The 17,982-nt window shown below is 42.4% G+C and overlaps 1 protein-coding gene across 1 annotated transcript in view; it reads left to right on the forward strand.

Annotated features, from left to right (window-relative positions):
* The window catches only part of CHD6 (chromodomain helicase DNA binding protein 6), a 196,989-nt gene that overhangs the window by 128,555 nt on the left and 50,452 nt on the right, over positions 1 to 17,982 (forward strand). The window contains exons 15-24 of the mRNA XM_054979661.1: positions 511 to 687; positions 1,433 to 1,576; positions 3,544 to 3,799; positions 4,211 to 4,421; positions 5,409 to 5,604; positions 6,093 to 6,257; positions 6,411 to 6,590; positions 7,572 to 7,682; positions 16,081 to 16,283; positions 16,727 to 16,926. Of these exons, the coding sequence (XP_054835636.1) occupies positions 511 to 687; positions 1,433 to 1,576; positions 3,544 to 3,799; positions 4,211 to 4,421; positions 5,409 to 5,604; positions 6,093 to 6,257; positions 6,411 to 6,590; positions 7,572 to 7,682; positions 16,081 to 16,283; positions 16,727 to 16,926 (1,843 nt within the window). The remainder of the gene's footprint in view (positions 1 to 510; positions 688 to 1,432; positions 1,577 to 3,543; positions 3,800 to 4,210; positions 4,422 to 5,408; positions 5,605 to 6,092; positions 6,258 to 6,410; positions 6,591 to 7,571; positions 7,683 to 16,080; positions 16,284 to 16,726; positions 16,927 to 17,982) is intronic.

Genomic DNA, 17,982 nt, shown 5'->3' on the forward strand with positions numbered 1-17,982 from the left:
ATGGAAGGCCAGTTTTCATGGAACAGAGATGTTGTTGCTTATGTACATTCTGTAGCTAGCTTAGTAGCAGTATCCTCACATATCGGGCTTTAACTTACTCTTCACTGTACCTTAGAAGCTAGAAAGCAGACAATAGGGAGAAACTTATCTGGAGAAACTTATCTGGGCCATCCCTTCAGTCACAGCTGTTCATTTAAGTTGTATTTAGTGGTTCTTCCTCGCTTTTGTTTTGCACTTATTGATGTACTTGGTGGGTTATGTATGAGCAGTGCAGTTCTTTTGGGTATAGGCAACTGCTGAGTATCTTCATATGACCCTATTAGTAGAACAACAGATGGCAACTGATTAGTAGTACTGCAATGAATTCCCTGCTTAAGGCAGAAATTGCAGCAGTCCCCTTTTACTGAGCTAAGAGGTGCTTGTGAACTTGCTCAAATATTTAACTTCAGAGACAAATCCTCAGTATTGCCCTAGAGGATAAACGCTTGCCCTTTTCTTGGTTGTCCTTAGGGCAGCCCTCTTCAAGGTATCTTTAAGTTTCATGTAGTCATCACTACCTTTGAGATGATCCTTGCTGACTGCCCTGAGCTGAAGAAAATCCAGTGGCGCTGTGTGGTCATAGATGAGGCCCATCGGCTCAAAAACAGGAACTGCAAGTTGCTGGAGGGATTGAAGCTGATGTCTCTGGTGAGAAATTTCTGATCATGCTGCTGTTCTGCACGCTGTGGGATTCTCATCATTGGGAGTGGCAGGAATGTATGAAGGATGCGGATTAGAGTCTTTTTGTGAGAGGGGAACGTGTGTATGCACTCATTTTTCTAATGCTGTGCTATGGCCTGTAGCCTAGACACTGCTCTGCTCTAGTGCAGTGCATGTTCTGAGGCTTGTGATGTTCCACAAAGAGTTGTTCTTCATTGTTGGGCAGCTCTGAAAAGACACCAGAGGGAAGATGCTGTTACAAATGCCTGTTAGCTGTGAACTGCCATTTTTTACATACATGATAAAGTCAAAGTCAGCATAGCTTTTCTCCACCCTGATTTTGAAATGTGACATTGATTTACATCACTGCAGTTCTTCTTCTGGTCAATCCTTGTGGTTACTCATGATGTCATTTGCAGCAGGTTTCTTGAAATACTAAGAGATTTCCTGTTGGAAGATGGCTCGTAGCCATCTGGCTTGGAAAAGTGTGTTTGTCCATCCCCCGGATGGCAGTGGCTTGAACAGAACAAGTGCTGGGCTGAGATGATGAGAGAACCCGATAGAAGCTGTTTTCTCCAAGACCTGATAGCGGATGATGTGACCTCCAGGCTGTTTTGAGTCAGCTGCCTCTGTCTCAGAAACTAAAGCATTTTTAGGGCACAGTGTGGGAATAGCACCCATTCCACCATATCACCTAAGCAACTGTCCTGATTTTTCTCTGCATGCTGAACAGGAACACAAAGTGCTGTTGACTGGGACACCCCTGCAGAACTCAGTGGAGGAACTCTTCAGCCTACTGAACTTCCTGGAACCACAGCAGTTCCCATCTGAGACAGCCTTCCTGGAGGAGTTTGGGGACCTCAAGACAGAAGAGCAGGTGAGCAAGAAGATTTTGCAGAGTTAATGCTCTGCCAGTGAGCAGGACCAGGGCTTAGTTTAGCAGTAGAAATCACCACCAGTGCAAGTGGAGTGGAGTTGATAGGTGTTTTGAGACCGTAAGGGTGTGAGCAGTAAAAAGTGTCCCTGTAAAAAGTAGGTATTCTGTGAACAAACAAAACTATGTAAAAGTAAGTGAGTTGCTTACAGCTCTGTTGGTCCAGAAGTCAAATCCAAAAAGCCAAGAACATGATCCGTGTAATATCTTCATTAGGAGCAACCCAGTGAGACGTAACAGTGTGTCAGCTGTTGAGTTCCCCAGAACTCTTCATCAGGCAGGAGGTTTTTTTAGTTCATGGTAGTAAGACCTCTTCATGTTGGCATATGATGGATTTTCTGAGAAGCAAAGAAGAATCAAGTTTCAGGGCCATAAAAGCAAGAAGTAATAAAACAATTAAACTCCATAGCAACAGTTCCCCCCTCCCCCCAAGTTTCTTATCCCCTCTAATCAGCGAGACTTGAGTCCCTTTTTGGAAAGAAGAGTAGCAGAAATCACTTGGAAGTAATTGTGTTCAGGAGATGATGTTGTGATATATCTATATATCTATATCTATATCTATATCTATATCTATATCTATATCTATATCTATATCTATATCTATATCTATACACACACACACACACACACACACACACACACACACAGCCAATTGAAGCCAAATTACATAGTCATGACCTTGTGTTGCATTTTCATATTCCATCATTGTTCAAAGCACAGACGCAGATCTCCATTAGTGCTTGATTTTGTAACGCCCATACTTGTGTCATTCCACATACTGTATAAAGCAGAATAGATGAGTGCATTTTACAAAAATCATAGGGCTATACTATAATTGAATGGTTCGGAAAGGAGCTTTTAAAAAGGGAATAAATAGGACTGTATGCCTATCCTATGGGTTTTTTTTGTTATTTTGTTGTTTTCATGATATCTCTAGTCTGCCTTTCTCAAGGCAGATTACGCTGTGGAAGTCAATACAATCCATGGCTGGGACAAGCAGAAATCCAGTACAGAAATGAAACACAGCTGAAACAAAGCATAAGCAATTTAACATGATATATTAAACAATGCAGAAACTACCCAGTAGGAGCATACTTTCAGCAACTGACAATACACAGTAGTATAGTCTACAGTCTCTGTCCCTTTACTGTGCTTGAACCATTTCCTTACAGTACAGTCCAATTACATGTGTAAAAAATCCCTTCTGAATAATTCAGTTTTGCATAGTTTGAGGAAAGCCAGGAGAGTAGGTGCTTTCCTGACCTCTTGAGGCTATTTTTTCATTGTTTATGATATATGTCAGATACTTTTTTGCATTGTTTTTAATTTTTGTAATTATAGTCCTATTGTACTGTTTATTGAATGTTGTGTGCTATTTAGTTGCATAGTTGCACTGTAATTTGCATTCAATCTCGGTGAGAAAGGCAGGTTATAAATGAAGTAATTAAATAAATTAAAAAATTTTAAGAAGCGCATGCTCCACCGAACTACATCTATGCACAGATATTTGCATACAGACATACACACAGTACTCCCTTAGATGTATCTTTCCATCCTTCATGTAAAAGAGCTACAGCATGCATCAATACATCTAAGTTAACATGATGCACTTTACAAGTATCTAGCAAATCTCTAGTTCATAATTCTCAAGTTATATTTTAAGCTATATTGTGTCTCATCCATACTTACACAAGACAGGCGACAACACAATAATAAAACAACAGACACAGGTAATCTATGCCTGTTTGCACCATGCACACTTGCATGCAAGGGGAAAAAATAAGGGCAGAAAAATAGAAGGGCATGCAGCTGGCATCACCGGGAACTTTTCTTTGTGATTTCCAGTCCTGGCTTATCTGGACTGAGATCATAAGCAATGTTATAAGCAGTCTTTCTTCTCATCCTAACAGGTTAAGAAGCTCCAGTCCCTTCTGAAACCTATGATGCTGCGGCGGCTGAAAGATGATGTGGAGAAAAATTTGGCACCCAAACAAGAGACCATCATTGAGGTAGAGCTGACAAACATCCAGAAGAAATATTATCGGGCTATCCTGGAGAAGAATTTCACCTTCCTATCCAAGGGTGCTAACCAGCACAACATGCCCAACCTCATCAACACCATGATGGAGCTGCGCAAGTGCTGCAATCATCCCTACCTCATCAATGGTAAGGGTAGGGCTGGAAACCTTGTGTTGCAACATGCTTGCCTTTGTCAATCACTTAGTGAGGTGGGGCTTTCCTCAGTGCGGGGATTTCCTTATCTTCCTTCCGGTGGAGGATGGGATAGGGCAGATAGGTTTTTTTTGGAACAAATGAGCAGCAGTATGTAGTGCTGACACAGGCAGTAATCCAACACTTACTCAAGGACTCATGGTTGGCATAGGGAAAAAAAGAGATAGGAGTCTTCTGGTACCATAAGGAATAACATTTTATTCTGGTATAAGAGAGAGATGGAATGGATATGGGCATGTGTGTGCACCAAAGGACCTCGGAACTAACTTCTGCCCTTCTTTCTGTGTGTTACAGAAATTGGGCCCCAGTGATTTTTTCTCTCTCTTTTTCTCTGCTGTGGTTCAGGGGCAGAGGAGAAGATTCTAGAGGATTTTCGTAAAACACACAGCCCAGAAGCTCCCGACTTCCAGTTGCAGGCAATGATCCAGGCAGCAGGCAAGCTGGTGCTGATTGATAAGCTGTTACCAAAGCTGATTGCAGGCGGGCACAAGGTGCTGATCTTCTCCCAGATGGTGCGCTGTCTTGATATCCTGGAGGATTATCTCATCCAGAGGCGGTCAGTACAGCCCAAGAGTTCTCACCACAGCCGGCATCACCTAAATCAGTGTCATCTTTCAAGAGCATGCTTAGCTGACAGTTTGTCCTATGTATCGTACACACATACGATTTCTTCTCTGCCATATATGCCATTTCCTCCTCCTCCTCCTCTGTCCAAGTTCTTTTTCTCATCCCACTATACTTATTTTTTCTTCCCGTCCATGTTCCTACCTGTGGAAATAAAGCACTAAGAAGCTCAAAGCACACATTCTCAAATTCGTACATCCTATTTGTTAGAAAATGAAACAAAACAGGATTGCTGTTTTGTGCTTCTTCTCCTGTTGTTGGGAGTGGTGCCAAGTCTTGGCCATTTTGTAAAGTTTATACTACTATTTACAGAGAAGTGGGGAGCTGGGGGAGGAGGAGATCTGCAAGGGAGTGACTCAAGTGGAGCCGCTGTTGCTGATTTATTAGAGGATTGTTGAGGGGGGGCTTTCTTGGGGTACCAGAGCATTTGTTGGTATTAGGACTTCACCTGGTCCTTATGTATATCTCCGAAGGATTATACTTTTTCGTGCGTGCTCAAAAGATTCTACATACCTTTTCAAAATGATCTTTACAACTACTCTATTAATTAGGCCAGTATTATTCTCCCCATGTTTTGAATAGGGAGTTGAGGCTGCGTCACAAGCATGCTATCTCTTTAAACCGTGAGTTCATTGCTGATTTGAGATTTGAAATGAGGATGGGCGCTTTGTGACTAACGCTCTCAACTGCTACCCTAGTGTAAGGCAACTAAGTGCAATCCTAAACAGAGTTGCACCCATTGACTTCAGTGGATTTAGCAAACTGTGATTCTACTTAGGATTGTGCTGTGGATATCTGACGTATGATCCTAATGTATTTGCTTTTTCCTCTACTGCAGTTGGAGGCAAGAGGTCCTTGATCTCTAGGGCTGGCATGACTTTTTGCTGTTCCAAAAGCAACCCATGTCCTCTTTATACAGGTACACATATGAGCGCATTGATGGACGAGTGCGTGGGAATTTACGTCAGGCTGCCATCGACCGCTTCTGCAAGCCAGATTCAGACCGTTTTGTATTCCTGCTCTGTACACGGGCAGGGGGGCTGGGCATCAATCTCACTGCTGCTGATACCTGCATCATCTTTGACTCGGATTGGAATCCCCAAAATGACCTGCAGGTATTGACCACCAAAAAGCCTTGAGATGAGGCCATGTGAATGAAGGGCTAGCCAATGCTGACATTTAGTGCTGTTTGTGGGAATGCAGGTTATGCAAAGTGTAATTGGAAGGTGTGAATTCAGAAGGCAGCAGTGTTCCTGTACTTAAAGGGGTATGCATACACTTCCTCCGTAATTTTTATTATCGACTCCAGCTTTGTCTGTAAATTCACTTCTTATTTTTATTGTGTTGCTTGGTAAAAATAAACTCTAAAATGTTTTCATGTTGGCATCTTTTATTTAGTCTTCTCTATCTGAAGCCCTGCAATGGCAACCAGCCCTTCCTTAGCTGATTTCAGTGGTGGTGAATCCTTGAGCGGGGGTGGGAGGGTTGTTGGGGTTTGGCAGTGGCGTGTGAAGGGATGTGCTGTCCTTGGAGGGGAGGCGTAATCTCCACTTCTTCTGCCAGCTCTGTTTCGAGTGGTACATTCTCTCTCTCTCTCTTGTAGGCTCAGGCTCGCTGTCACCGGATAGGGCAAAGCAAGGCAGTGAAGGTGTATCGGCTTATTACTAGGAATTCTTATGAGCGTGAGATGTTTGATAAGGCCAGCCTGAAGCTGGGCTTGGACAAAGCAGTTCTACAGGACATCAACCGAAAAGGCAGCAACAATGGGGTAAGGGAGCCTTGCAGAGCCAGATGCCACCAGTAGCCACCTTTTGTTCCTCTCCAAAGACTTCCTTGGTGACAAGCTGTCAAAAGTTGCCAGGGGTCCTGCTTTTTTCTGTCATAAAGTTAATCTGAAAGAGCACTCTCTTATCTTCGGCAGGTCCAGCAGCTCTCTAAGATGGAGGTTGAAGATTTGTTGCGAAAGGGAGCTTATGGGGCACTAATGGATGAGGAAGATGAAGGCTCCAAATTCTGTGAGGAAGATATCGATCAAATCCTGCAAAGGAGAACCCAGACAATCACTATTCAGACTGAGGGGAAGGGTTCTACATTTGCCAAGGTTAGTTTGCTTTGACTGGGTAGGAAAGCAGTTAAGCCCACAAAGTGAGAAAATACAATATTCTCATCAGTAGTGTGTGAGAATAATGGATGATGAGCAGAATGATGTTGTTTTCCCCCTAAGCTTCTCTCTGATTCTGGCAGGGATTGTTTTTTGTAAAGGTTAAGCCTCTTCTGCCTTCATGCCCCATTGCATCCTTGGTTAGAATCCTCCAAACAGCTACAATCCCATCTTCTTTCTGTAGTATCATTGATGGCTGCTGAAGAGGTGCAGTGGAGTTAGGAGAATAGCATTGTTATAAATCGTTATTGTGATTGTGCAATGAGAATCTGTTATAAAGCAGGGGGGACGATTATGCTTTGTTCCACCAGGGCTGTGTGGCTAGTTGGAGCATTCTTATGGATTGCTTCTATCTAGCAGTGTCCATTTCCTTGAGACTTGCTTCGGCCTTCCTTATTCAAGTGAGATCTCAGTGCAAGGACTCTTCTTTTTTAAAGAGTACTTTGCAAGCACTGGGGATCAGTAACTTTGATAGAGTTCCTGGGGAGCAGGAATTAAGGTTCTGCTCTTGCCGGTCTTTATGTTGCCTTCTAAGTCACCTGGCCTCAGTGTTTCCAATTTTAATGTGTTCCATGTTGGCAAAATTTCTCCCTTGTTAGCAAATCTTTTCAAAACTGTGCATCAAAGCAGCTAAATGTAATGTCCAGCATATAGTATAAATACTGAGAAAACTTACTTTGAGGTCCTTCTGGTGTTTGCTGGGCTCTAAATTGCTATCCTTGAGCTCCATATACTCAGTACTGTGCCTTATAGAGCAGAAAGCCACTTGTGGGTCAAGCTGTATTTTTAATTAATAGCTTACACTTGCACTCTGGTGTTATTTTCTCCAATGTAAACATGCCACTGTGGCTCTGCATAAGGAATGTACAGCCACTACTGTTGAGTGAGGTATACCTCTACTAACTTTCATTTTACTCCCAGGCAAGCTTTGTCGCTTCTGGGAACAGAACTGACATTTCATTGGATGATCCCAACTTCTGGCAGAAATGGGCAAAAATAGCAGAGCTGGATACAGACGCAAAAAATGAAAAGGTAATTTTAATGTTACTGCATTGGAAACATACTTAAATAGCTGTTTGCAGCAAGCTATGTTAACTTCTTTAACAGGGAATAGGACTTTTAAAGGCCACTGCTGTTTATTTATATAACTGTTTTACATCACTTTTCTCCACAATGAGGACCCCAAATAGCTGCCAGCATTGTTCTCCCCTCTTCCAGTATATCCTCACAACAACCCTGTCAAGTAAGTTAGGCTGAGAGTGACTGACTGGCCCAAGTTTCCATGGGGATTTGAGTCTAGGTCTCTCAGATCTTACACTGAAACTCTAACCACTATACAAGCTGTCTGTCTGAAGGTATTCTGAAAGATAGGAGCCGGATGCCGATCATACGACATGGGAGAATCCCTTAAGATTCAGGGTCTTTGTGTCCCTCTCCCCAGTCTGCTTGAAAGCCCACATTTACACGTGCAAGAGAATGAGGTGACAAAGTGCTGAAGTGGTAGAATGGACTGCAGCAAATTAGATTACAGGTGAAGCAACATGTCTTGGAAACTTTGCCTGCATTAAAAACTCCCTGCCATGCTAGTTTGCGCTTTTCAGGGAAGCTTTTATACAAAAGGAGTGTTTAGAACTGGAATGTCCCGTTTATAATCTGCAGTGGAAAAGAGCAAGAGTCCAGTAGCACCTATAAGACTAACAAAATTAGAGATAGGGTATAGTCTGTAGTGCGTGCCATTAATTCTGCCACCTCAATATTGTAGAAGCCACATGTGCAAACTAGGCCTTAGAAGGCTGTCTTAGAGTGGATATACATATTACATGTAATTCTGTGATTATTTGTTAAGATTTTTTTTGCAGCTGATGAGTTGCAGTTTAAAAGGGAAGACCAGAGGGAGGGCAGCTTCTTAACCCTTGGATTGACCCTGGATTTAAGGTATCTCCTGTTCTGGATGGGGTTGTACTCCCTCTAAAGCAGCAGTTCATTACTTGGGTGTTCTGCTGGACCCCGGCCTCCTTTTGGATAAGTAGGTGATGGCAGTGGCTAGGAACACCTTTCGGCAGTTTTAGCTGATGAGCCAGCTGTGGTCATTCCTGGGCAAAAAAGACCTTGGCACTGTGATACATGCCCTGGTGACATCCAGAATAGAGTATTGCCGTGCGCTGCACATGGGGCTGCCTCTGAAGAGTGTCCAGAAGCTGTGACCAAAATGCTGACCAGAGTGGGTTATAGAGACCGTTATCTCTCCTGTTTCACCTCACTGGCCTCCAGTTTGCCTCTAAGCTGAATTCAAGGTGCTGGTGTTGACCTTTAAAGTCCTGTATGGCTTGGGTCCTCTCTCTCTCTTTTAATGTTTTTTGTTGTTCACAACCTTGGGGCCTCAAGATGAGTTGAAAGGTTGCATTAAAAAGTTTTAAATAAATAATAAACCTCATCCTTTCATGCTGTCTTCTTACTGAAAGTTTGTACCCATGTAAGCATATGAAGCCATGTTAAGCTGAATCAGACCATTGGTCTACCAAGGTCAGTATTGTCTACTCTTTCCAGAATCTTAGGCAGAGGTCTTTCAAATCTCTTACCACCTGATCCTTTTAAGTGGAGAGGTTAGAGATTGAACCAGGGACCTTCTGCATGCAAAGAAGATGCTGAGCTGCTAAGCCACTATCACCCTCAAGCCGCATTTACCCTGCTGGGAAAAAAAATGCATACTGTAACATTTCTCCAGAAGGGATAAAAGCATCTTTGCAGTGGGGAGGGGGTGGTGGTTAGCAGGAAAATAGAGTGGGAAAGAAAGGGCTTAAGAAGTCTTTTCCCCTTTCAATCACTCTTTCCATTTAAATCATATACCCAGTGCTGTGTGTAAAGGAAAAAGTCGAGAAAACAATCACACAGTTACACAAATATATAGTTCTAAGGTGTAGATTCTCCGGTGGTCCTAGGAGTGGGGCAGTCACTTTTGGGATATAGTTCCTCCTCTCCGAAGGCAGGGTCAGTCAGCTGATCCTGGAGGGGAGGGGCTTGTCCCTGGAATCACCAGTCTTTCTGATCCTGCCATCCGAGCAGGATGTCTTCAGCAATGTTCTGCAGAGCGCAGCGATCCTGGTGAAGAAGAAACTGCCAGAGATGAGCCGGCTGCAGTGAGCAGTGAACTCCTGCCAAAGAGTAAAACTAAGAAAATAGCCCTAGCAATATGGTATGCTGTGGTCAACAAGGACCATGGTTTTCAGGCAACCAGGCACAACACTTAGCTTAGAAATTGGAACGTGGACCATTTGCCCCAAAGCCAAAGTAACCGCGGTTCTTTTCAAAGATAACAACCTATCTGGAGAAACTAAATAAAGGAAAGCAGACCAAACATCGAGAGGAGGGTAGTTCCTTCTCCCTCAACAAATCCAATCAGAATACTAAAGGGCCAAAGAAGGGAACTCAAATGTGTCTACACCAAGGCATCATCAGGCGCGATGGTGTTTGGGGGATGCTTACAATGTTTGGCAAACCCTTGGCAGCTAATAATATGAAATGAGTGGGTGTTGGATACTGTGATCAGTGGAATTCAGTTCCGTGTCACCTGGTCCCTTTTCCCCTAGATCCAAAGGAATTTGGACAAATAAAATAGATGCCTAGGAACAAGAAGGTTGGAATGGAAAGGCTAAAATTTGTCATGACTGCCATTCAGAAGGGAGATTGTCTGGCTTCCATCGATCTCTCAGAGGCACTTCCAATATTGGGCCCTTTCCTTTGAGCTGAAAATGCCACCTATGGTGTTGATCAGAATCCTAGTATCACTGATAGCATGGCTAGGCCACAGAGAGTGGCTCCTTTCCCACATCCAAACGACAGCTGGATCTGTGCACTTGAGAACTGTCTGTTGCCATGCCATGGGGCGTTAGATCACAAGAGGTCCAAGATAGTTGAATTGCCAGAGATCCTCAAACAGGAAAACAACCAGTGGCTATATCTCATTCAGTCCCACAATGGTGTCCCACTCAAGAAACCAGAGAGAACAGTGATGACCATGGACATGTCTTTGGGGATGGGGATCCCACACCCAAGGAAGAATGGCATAGGTCATCTGGCTGAAGGACAAATGATCTACAGGGTAGACCTTTTGGAACTCAGGGCCATCAGACACAGTATGGTGGAATCTCAGAATCTTCCCATAGGTCACTATATGTTTATACAGAGGACAACTTGGAGGCAGACTGGCTAAGCCAGAGAGTGATGAACCAAACAGAATGAATGTTATCCAGAGAGATTCCCCAACTGGTCTACCACAGTTTTCAACATGGCGCAAGGAGAAGAAACCCTCAAACCATAGGGATAGATGAAGTGAGCAGCAAGCTGCCTTCACACGTCCTGTATGTCTTCCACAGTACAGCTATTACACAGAGCTGTTCAGAAGATCACACAGTAAAGTGCAGAAGTGATGCTAATAGCAGCCTTCAGGTCCAGAAAGACATGGTCTCAAAACCTGAAGAATCTTTCAAGCATGGATCCCTGGCACCTCCACTGCAGGAGGGCCCATTGATGCAGGGATCAATACGACACCCCTGACCAGCTCTGACAAGCCTCACAGTGTGGAGGTCAAACACAAACAGCTAATAGGGTTGGACTAAACAGAAGGCCTGATTGGTGCTATGCTAGTCTCCAGGAAGAGTTCCACAGAGTCTATAAAAATTCCTGCCAAGTTCCCAGAAGAGTGCATGGATAGAGTCATGTAATCTTTTGGGGCTAATTAGGGAGTTACTATCCTTTCTTCAAGGGGGGTTGAAGAAAAGTCTTAATACCAACACCCTTAGACAACAGGTAGTGACCATCCCAACAATTAGGGGTTCTAGGAAGGGACATTCCCTTATCTATCACCTTCATGGCAATGGATTCTAAAAGGGGACCTCATTGTAGAATCTTCCAAGGATTTGCTAGTTTTTCCCCATATGAAATCTTAATCTGGTATTGAGAGCATTATACAAAAGATGCCTTGAGCCTATGACCTCATGTCCCCTAAAGGAACTGACCTTTAAAGCCATCTTTCAGATGAGAATAAAATCAGCTAGACAAGTGTCAGAATGACAGGCACTAGCAGTAAATAGAGAGCCATGTCCTTTCCTTCAAGATGGTAGAGCAAATTATGAACAAAAACAACTTTCTTCCAAAGGTGAACTTCATGTTTTCATAGGACAGGAGAGATAGTACTTCCCTCCTTCTAATCTAATCCAAAGCACGGGAAGAAAATAAATAAATAAATAAATCTCCCTATATGTAGAGATGTGAGATTCCACTTGGACAGGACTAAACAGTGTTTCAGAAGTCTGGGACGCTAGTTGTGTGTTTGCAGGAGGTCCTTGGGACCCAGAGTGTCCTTTTCTTGGCTAAGTAGGTAAAGCAGAGGGTACTTAATTCTGGCATGTCAAGCCAGAGGACTGGAAATGCCCATAGATGTCAGGGTGCACTCACTAAGGGAAACAGCGACACAGGTAGCCTGTAAATCCTTTAGTCATTAGAAACGATCGATAAGGTGGTCACATGGAAATCAGTATATTCTCTCATCAAGAAATATAGGATAGATAAGTTGTCTTCCCCAGAGACAACCTTTAGCAGGAGGGTACTACTACACACCCTATAGGCCTGGAAGCCGGACAACCCACCCTGGGGTACACTGCTCTTGTACGTCCCAAAAGTAAGGACTGCCCCACTCCTAGGACCACCGGAGAACGGAAGATTTGTATTCACTTACCATGAACCTTCCTTTCTCAGTGGTCCAGGAGTGGGCAGTCCTGCCCACCCGAGTTTCTTGCGGGGCGGCTTCTAGGATTGGATGAAGAGTTAGGACGATAGTCTTCCTCCCAGTGGATTCAAGGGAGGGATCTTTCTATTAAAAAAAATTGAGGGGAATTGTTATTTTCCCTTCTGGTATCGTGATGGGGAGTCAGGGCTTGGGAACAGACTGGTGATTCCAGGGACAAGCCCCTCCCCTCTGGGATCAAAATCAGCTGATTGACCCTGCCTTCGGAGAGGAGGAGCTATATCTCAAAAGTAAGGACTGCCCCACTCCTGGACCACCAAGAAAGGAAGCTTCACGGTAAGTGAATACATATCTTCCATTCTTGCTCCTCTCCTTGGCATAAGAGGTGGCCAAGTGTGATTAAGAGCTCTTTGAAGAACTGAGCTGAAGAAGTGAGCTGTGGCTCATGAAAGCTCATACTCTACCACTAATTTTGTTACTTTTATAGGTGCTATTGGACTCTTACTCTTTTTCACTGCTACAGACAGATTAACACAGCTATCCATCTATGTTAAATTCCGTAGTTTGCATCCCATCTCTCAAAACCTTCCCTTCCATCCTTCCCTTATTGATTAAAATATGTATACTCCCCCCCACCTTCTATCCACTACAAAATCCCTGGTAGTTTGCCACAAAATCTAAAGCAATAGCCAACAATAAAACAGAAAAACAAAGTAAGTCAACAGCCATAAGTCAGCAGGTTAAATCATTCACCAGACAAATATATACACGTTTTGTCCGCATTAAGTACATTTACATAATAGTGTCCAATATTGTATAGAATGGTGATAAAAATCAGCAAGAGAAGAGAAAACCTTTTAATAAAGTAAATGTAGCTGTTTCCAAAAGATGCATAGAAAAACAAAACAGTGATTGAAATTAGTATTAACATTCTGAATGAAGCTAGTATAATTTTTATATCAGCTGATCATTCAGTACTTCTTTCAATTTTAAAACAGTCTCTAAATTAAGCATCAGATGCAATTTATCCTCAGCTCCCACACTTAGCAATTTAGATACTCTGTGCTGTAAAATCAAATCAACTGACATTGTAGGAATGTAAATTTAAAGCATATAATTAAGCCTTTTTCTTTAAAAACTGTTCTACTATCTTTTTTTTTCTTCTGCTGATTTCTTTAACACTGTTTCAAAGTGAAAAATCAGCGGAGGCCACTGCATGCAGCAAACTCCAGTGAGAAACTGTATTACTGTGACCAGATTATATTTCTTTCAGTAGTTAAACACTGACAGGCTATTCCTTTGGAGCTTTTGAGTTTTATCTATAATGTAGAAACAGCTTTAATATTAATAAAATATTCTGTATATTTTTAACAAATTGGTTGTGAATTTGTGCCTTTAACCTCAAAGACATAGGAGTGGGAATCCTTCCCTTTGTACAAGGCTAGTGAGAAATGCAGACAGTGATTCAGCTTGCAGATTTTGTCATTCTCTGATATTGACATGTATCAGTGGAAGTTATTCCTGCCCCTATAAACTGTATTCTGCCAGAGGCAAGACTGTGGAGTCCCCAAGAGGATGCAGTTCCTCTCTCCTCATCTTTTTGTGCTCACATGAAGCAGTTGCTGTATTATAGGCAAAAGAGCTTTTCCCCTCTAAAGGCTGAAATACGAGATTCCTGTAGCCGGCAGCAGTAGGTATCTGGGGCATTGGCCTGCTCCAGCCAGAACAGCTAATCTTTCTAGCTAGCAGCAGCATTGAAAACAAAGCTTGTGTTTGCTGCTTATTCTTGAGGAAGGGAGAGTAATGGAACCGTTTGTCTACCTGGAAGAAAAAGTGAACATATGCGGCTTCCTCTTCCAGAGCAGAGTCATTGTGCCCACTTGCTCAGTCAACCAGCTGGTTTGCTCTGTTCCAGCCTCCTGTGACAGAAGTGGTCACCTGCAGTCTTTGCCTCGGCATATGCCCTAGGGGGTCTAGCTTCCTAAAACTCCTGCTAGGGCAGCAGCAGCCATGGCAGAAAGGGGCTTAGATAGCAGCAGAGGGGACAATTGCTAGGCAACAAATCACAAAGAGTTTCTTCTGGTTTTCCTTTTTCACACACACAAATATGAATGTGTGTGGAGAGAATAAAAAATCAGTGGCAAACAAACAGGAAGGTGGGGGATGGAATGGAATCTCCATTTTGTGTGCTGGCAAATCCTGTGAGTAGAATTACCAAATGACAGTCCTTCTGAATATAGAATTAGCAATTTTAAAAAGGGAAATGCATTCATGTTTATATCTGAAAAATCCATAGATTTCACAAAGACTTTGATATGGAGGGACTAGATTTGCCTCTATGCAATCTTTTTTTTAATTTGAAAAATCGGCTTGCCTTTTTTTAAAGACTGTTTTTGTGAACAGATACAATATATATTTCAAAATCAGGCCAAATCTGAATTCTTACAATTAATTAGTAAATTTAAAAAATCCTAAATGTGTATATATCACATTAGAGGGGTGGATCCCACAGATCCATTCCAATAGCAGAAGAACCTTTTGCAAAAAGGAAAAGCTCCTTACTTCAAAGGAAAGCTCTAATGCTCGTGGAACAGATATATGGGATCTCACCCATAAAAAATATATAGTTCAGAAATCAGCTTCCATATAACAGTAGAGAATAGAGATGCCTACTACGTGAGAATAGCTAGTCAAAAAGAATACAGGTTAATTCTGAACTAATCTTGTGAACAGTATATTTGATTATCTTGTAATTAATACAAATCTGATATTAAATCAATCAAACCTCTACAATAGAATCTCTTAACTGACTCCTACATCCAAAAGCTAATCTTTCTTTCTTTCTTTCTTTCTTTCTTTCTTTCTTTCTTTCTTTCTTTCTTTCTTTCTTTCTTTCTTTCTTTCTTTCTTTCTTTCTTTCTTTCTTTCTTTCTTTCTTTCTTTCGCTTATTTGGGAAATGTATATGATGCCTCACCAGAGGCTGCTTGAGGCATCTCACAACTGAAACAATTAAACCTAACCATTAAAACACAGTGATTAAAAACAAAATAAAGCCATTAAAAAAACAAGCCAGGACATCAAAACAGCATAAAATCAACATGGAACAACCAGAAATGATACTAGCAGAACTTTCTTCAGGCTAGAAGCTGACCATAAAATAGCTAAAAAAGAGAGAACCTTTAATTTAAAAACCTGTGTAAAAAGTAATGGTGCTTTCAAAAGTTAAGGGCTTTCTAAAGGCAAGGATTTGTCATCATCACTGAAAAAGCCTCGTCCCTGGTCACTACGCCCTTCGTCTGTGCATGGAAGGGCATGGATAATAGGGCTTCAGAAAAAGACCTTAACCGATGGGCTTGACAGTACCAGTGGAGATTGTTCTTCAAATACTCTAACGCCCCAAACTGTTCTAAGTATGCAAACAGAAAGAAAAGGTTAATAGCCCCTCCAAGGTATGTAACAGGGCATGATCAGGAGCGCTGTTCATTGATGAAGTGGGGAATCCTTAACACAAGAAACTAGATCTTTTTGTAGGTGTGCATCTCAACTGAAGAGAAAATTCTTTTCATGGAATAATGTAGGATACTCAAATAAACCAGAATTTTACTTTTAGATGCATTTGGTGTTTAAAACTTCATATCATAAAGAGTTCGAACAGATACAAGTAGTTCTCTCTCTTAATTTTGCAGGAGAGCTTAGTGATTGACCGGCCCCGAGTCCGTAAGCAGACCAAACACTACAATTCATTTGAGGAGGATGAGCTTATGGAGTTTTCTGAGCTAGACAGTGACTCTGATGAGCGGCCCACACGCTCCCGGCGTCTCAATGAAAGAACACGGCGCTACTTACGGGCAGAATGTTTCCGTGTAGAGAAGAACTTGCTTATATTTGGGTGTGTCTCTTTGTTAAACTTATCTTGGTAACTCAATGCTGTATTACCCAAAACGGTTGCAATTTTTTTAGGTTTAAGAATCTGATAGAAAGGGGCCATCTCTGAAGTGTCCAAATTGGAACAGCTTTTCTGCTTTTCCAAAATTTCACCACCGTTTTATGATATTTTTTATGATTTCCAGAAGAAAATTCGTAGAAGGAATAGTTATTTCCGTGGCTAGAAAAAGAACTGACAATCCGGATCTCGGTGGGTGGGTTCATCTTTCAACCAGTGCCTTGTTGATTCTTCATTTCACAGTTTCCCTGTTTGTGTATCTTCTATTCCTTGGGGTTGGCCAGGCTTTATTGATAAAATTTTCAAAGACATTACACTATCAAAGAGCAGAAGAACTTGCAAGAGCTCAGCCTGGTGTTTAGGATACATCTGTTGTTTTGTTTTCCAAGCTGGGGACGCTGGAAAGACATCTTGACTCATGGCCGATTTAAATGGCATCTCAATGAGAAAGACATGGAAATGATCTGTCGAGCACTTCTAGTCTATTGTGTCAAACATTATAAGGGAGATGAGAAGATTAAAAGTTTTATCTGGGATTTGATTACCCCCACAAAGGATGGACAGAACCAGGCCCTGCAGAACCATTCAGGTACCACAGACTTATTTCACTATTGCTATTTTAATTCTTTCATAAGCTGCAGCTTTATTGCACTCACAGTCAAAGCAGTACTGAAATCAAAAGAGTGAATCATACAACTAGATAAATGTGGCTATTGGGAAATACTGAAAGAGGGAAAGGTCCTTTAAAAAAGGGAGAATAGATAAACCCAGAGGTGAATGACTATTGTATAAATTAGGAGTTTGCAATCTGGATCCAGATTTCTGCTCATCTGGCTACATCTGGCTCTCCCAGATCAAATCAGAGAATCCAGGATCCAGTCCAGGAATCCAGATCCAGATCCCCGGGTAAATCTTAGAAGTGTGGCTTTAGTCTCTGGCTGGCTTCTTCAAGGGGTTCTCTTGCCTTTTTTTCCACAAGGGGAGAGGGAATGAGGCAGGGAGGGGGGACAAGTGGCCAATCTGTGCAGTAGCTCTACTTGACTGCCACTGGCAGCCTTGTCCCGGTGTGTTTTTACCTGAGGCTGTTTGGAAATTTTTTCCCCATTGGAAACAATGGAGAGTGATTGGGAAGCTTGTTTAGAGGGCACTGTGGTTTGTGGGGGATCAGTTTGGTTCTCTTGGGCTTTCTCTAGGTTGAGGTTGCATTTGGAAGTGTGCCTTTGGCCACTGGAAGGCAGTGTTCTGCCTGAGAACCTGCATGGAAATGTTTCCCCTATACGAAACAATGGAAAGTGGTTGGGGACACCTTCTTCAGGCATTAATAGGATTGGACCCCATAGTCCAATCTTCCTGAAACTTGGAGAGATTTGGAGGGCAGTCTGGAGTCCTCTGCAAATTTGGTGCAGTTTGCTTGGAAAATGACATCCCCAGCTCCCTGGACAGCCCCCAGATAGTTTTCCCCGTAGGGAATAATGGCAGAATAAATCTGGGATTATCTGATCTGTTTTAAATGATTCAGAGGATCTTTCCCAGATTTCAGGAACCCTGGATTTTTGGGGGATCCCTAAAACCCGTATCCAGATATCCAGGATTTTTTTTTATGCACACCCCTAAGAGGCAGAAGTAGGAAGCATTTCTCTAGGCA

The sequence above is a fragment of the Eublepharis macularius genome, chromosome 5 (assembly GCF_028583425.1).
Source record: "Eublepharis macularius isolate TG4126 chromosome 5, MPM_Emac_v1.0, whole genome shotgun sequence".
Classification (NCBI taxonomy): domain Eukaryota; kingdom Metazoa; phylum Chordata; class Lepidosauria; order Squamata; family Eublepharidae; genus Eublepharis; species Eublepharis macularius.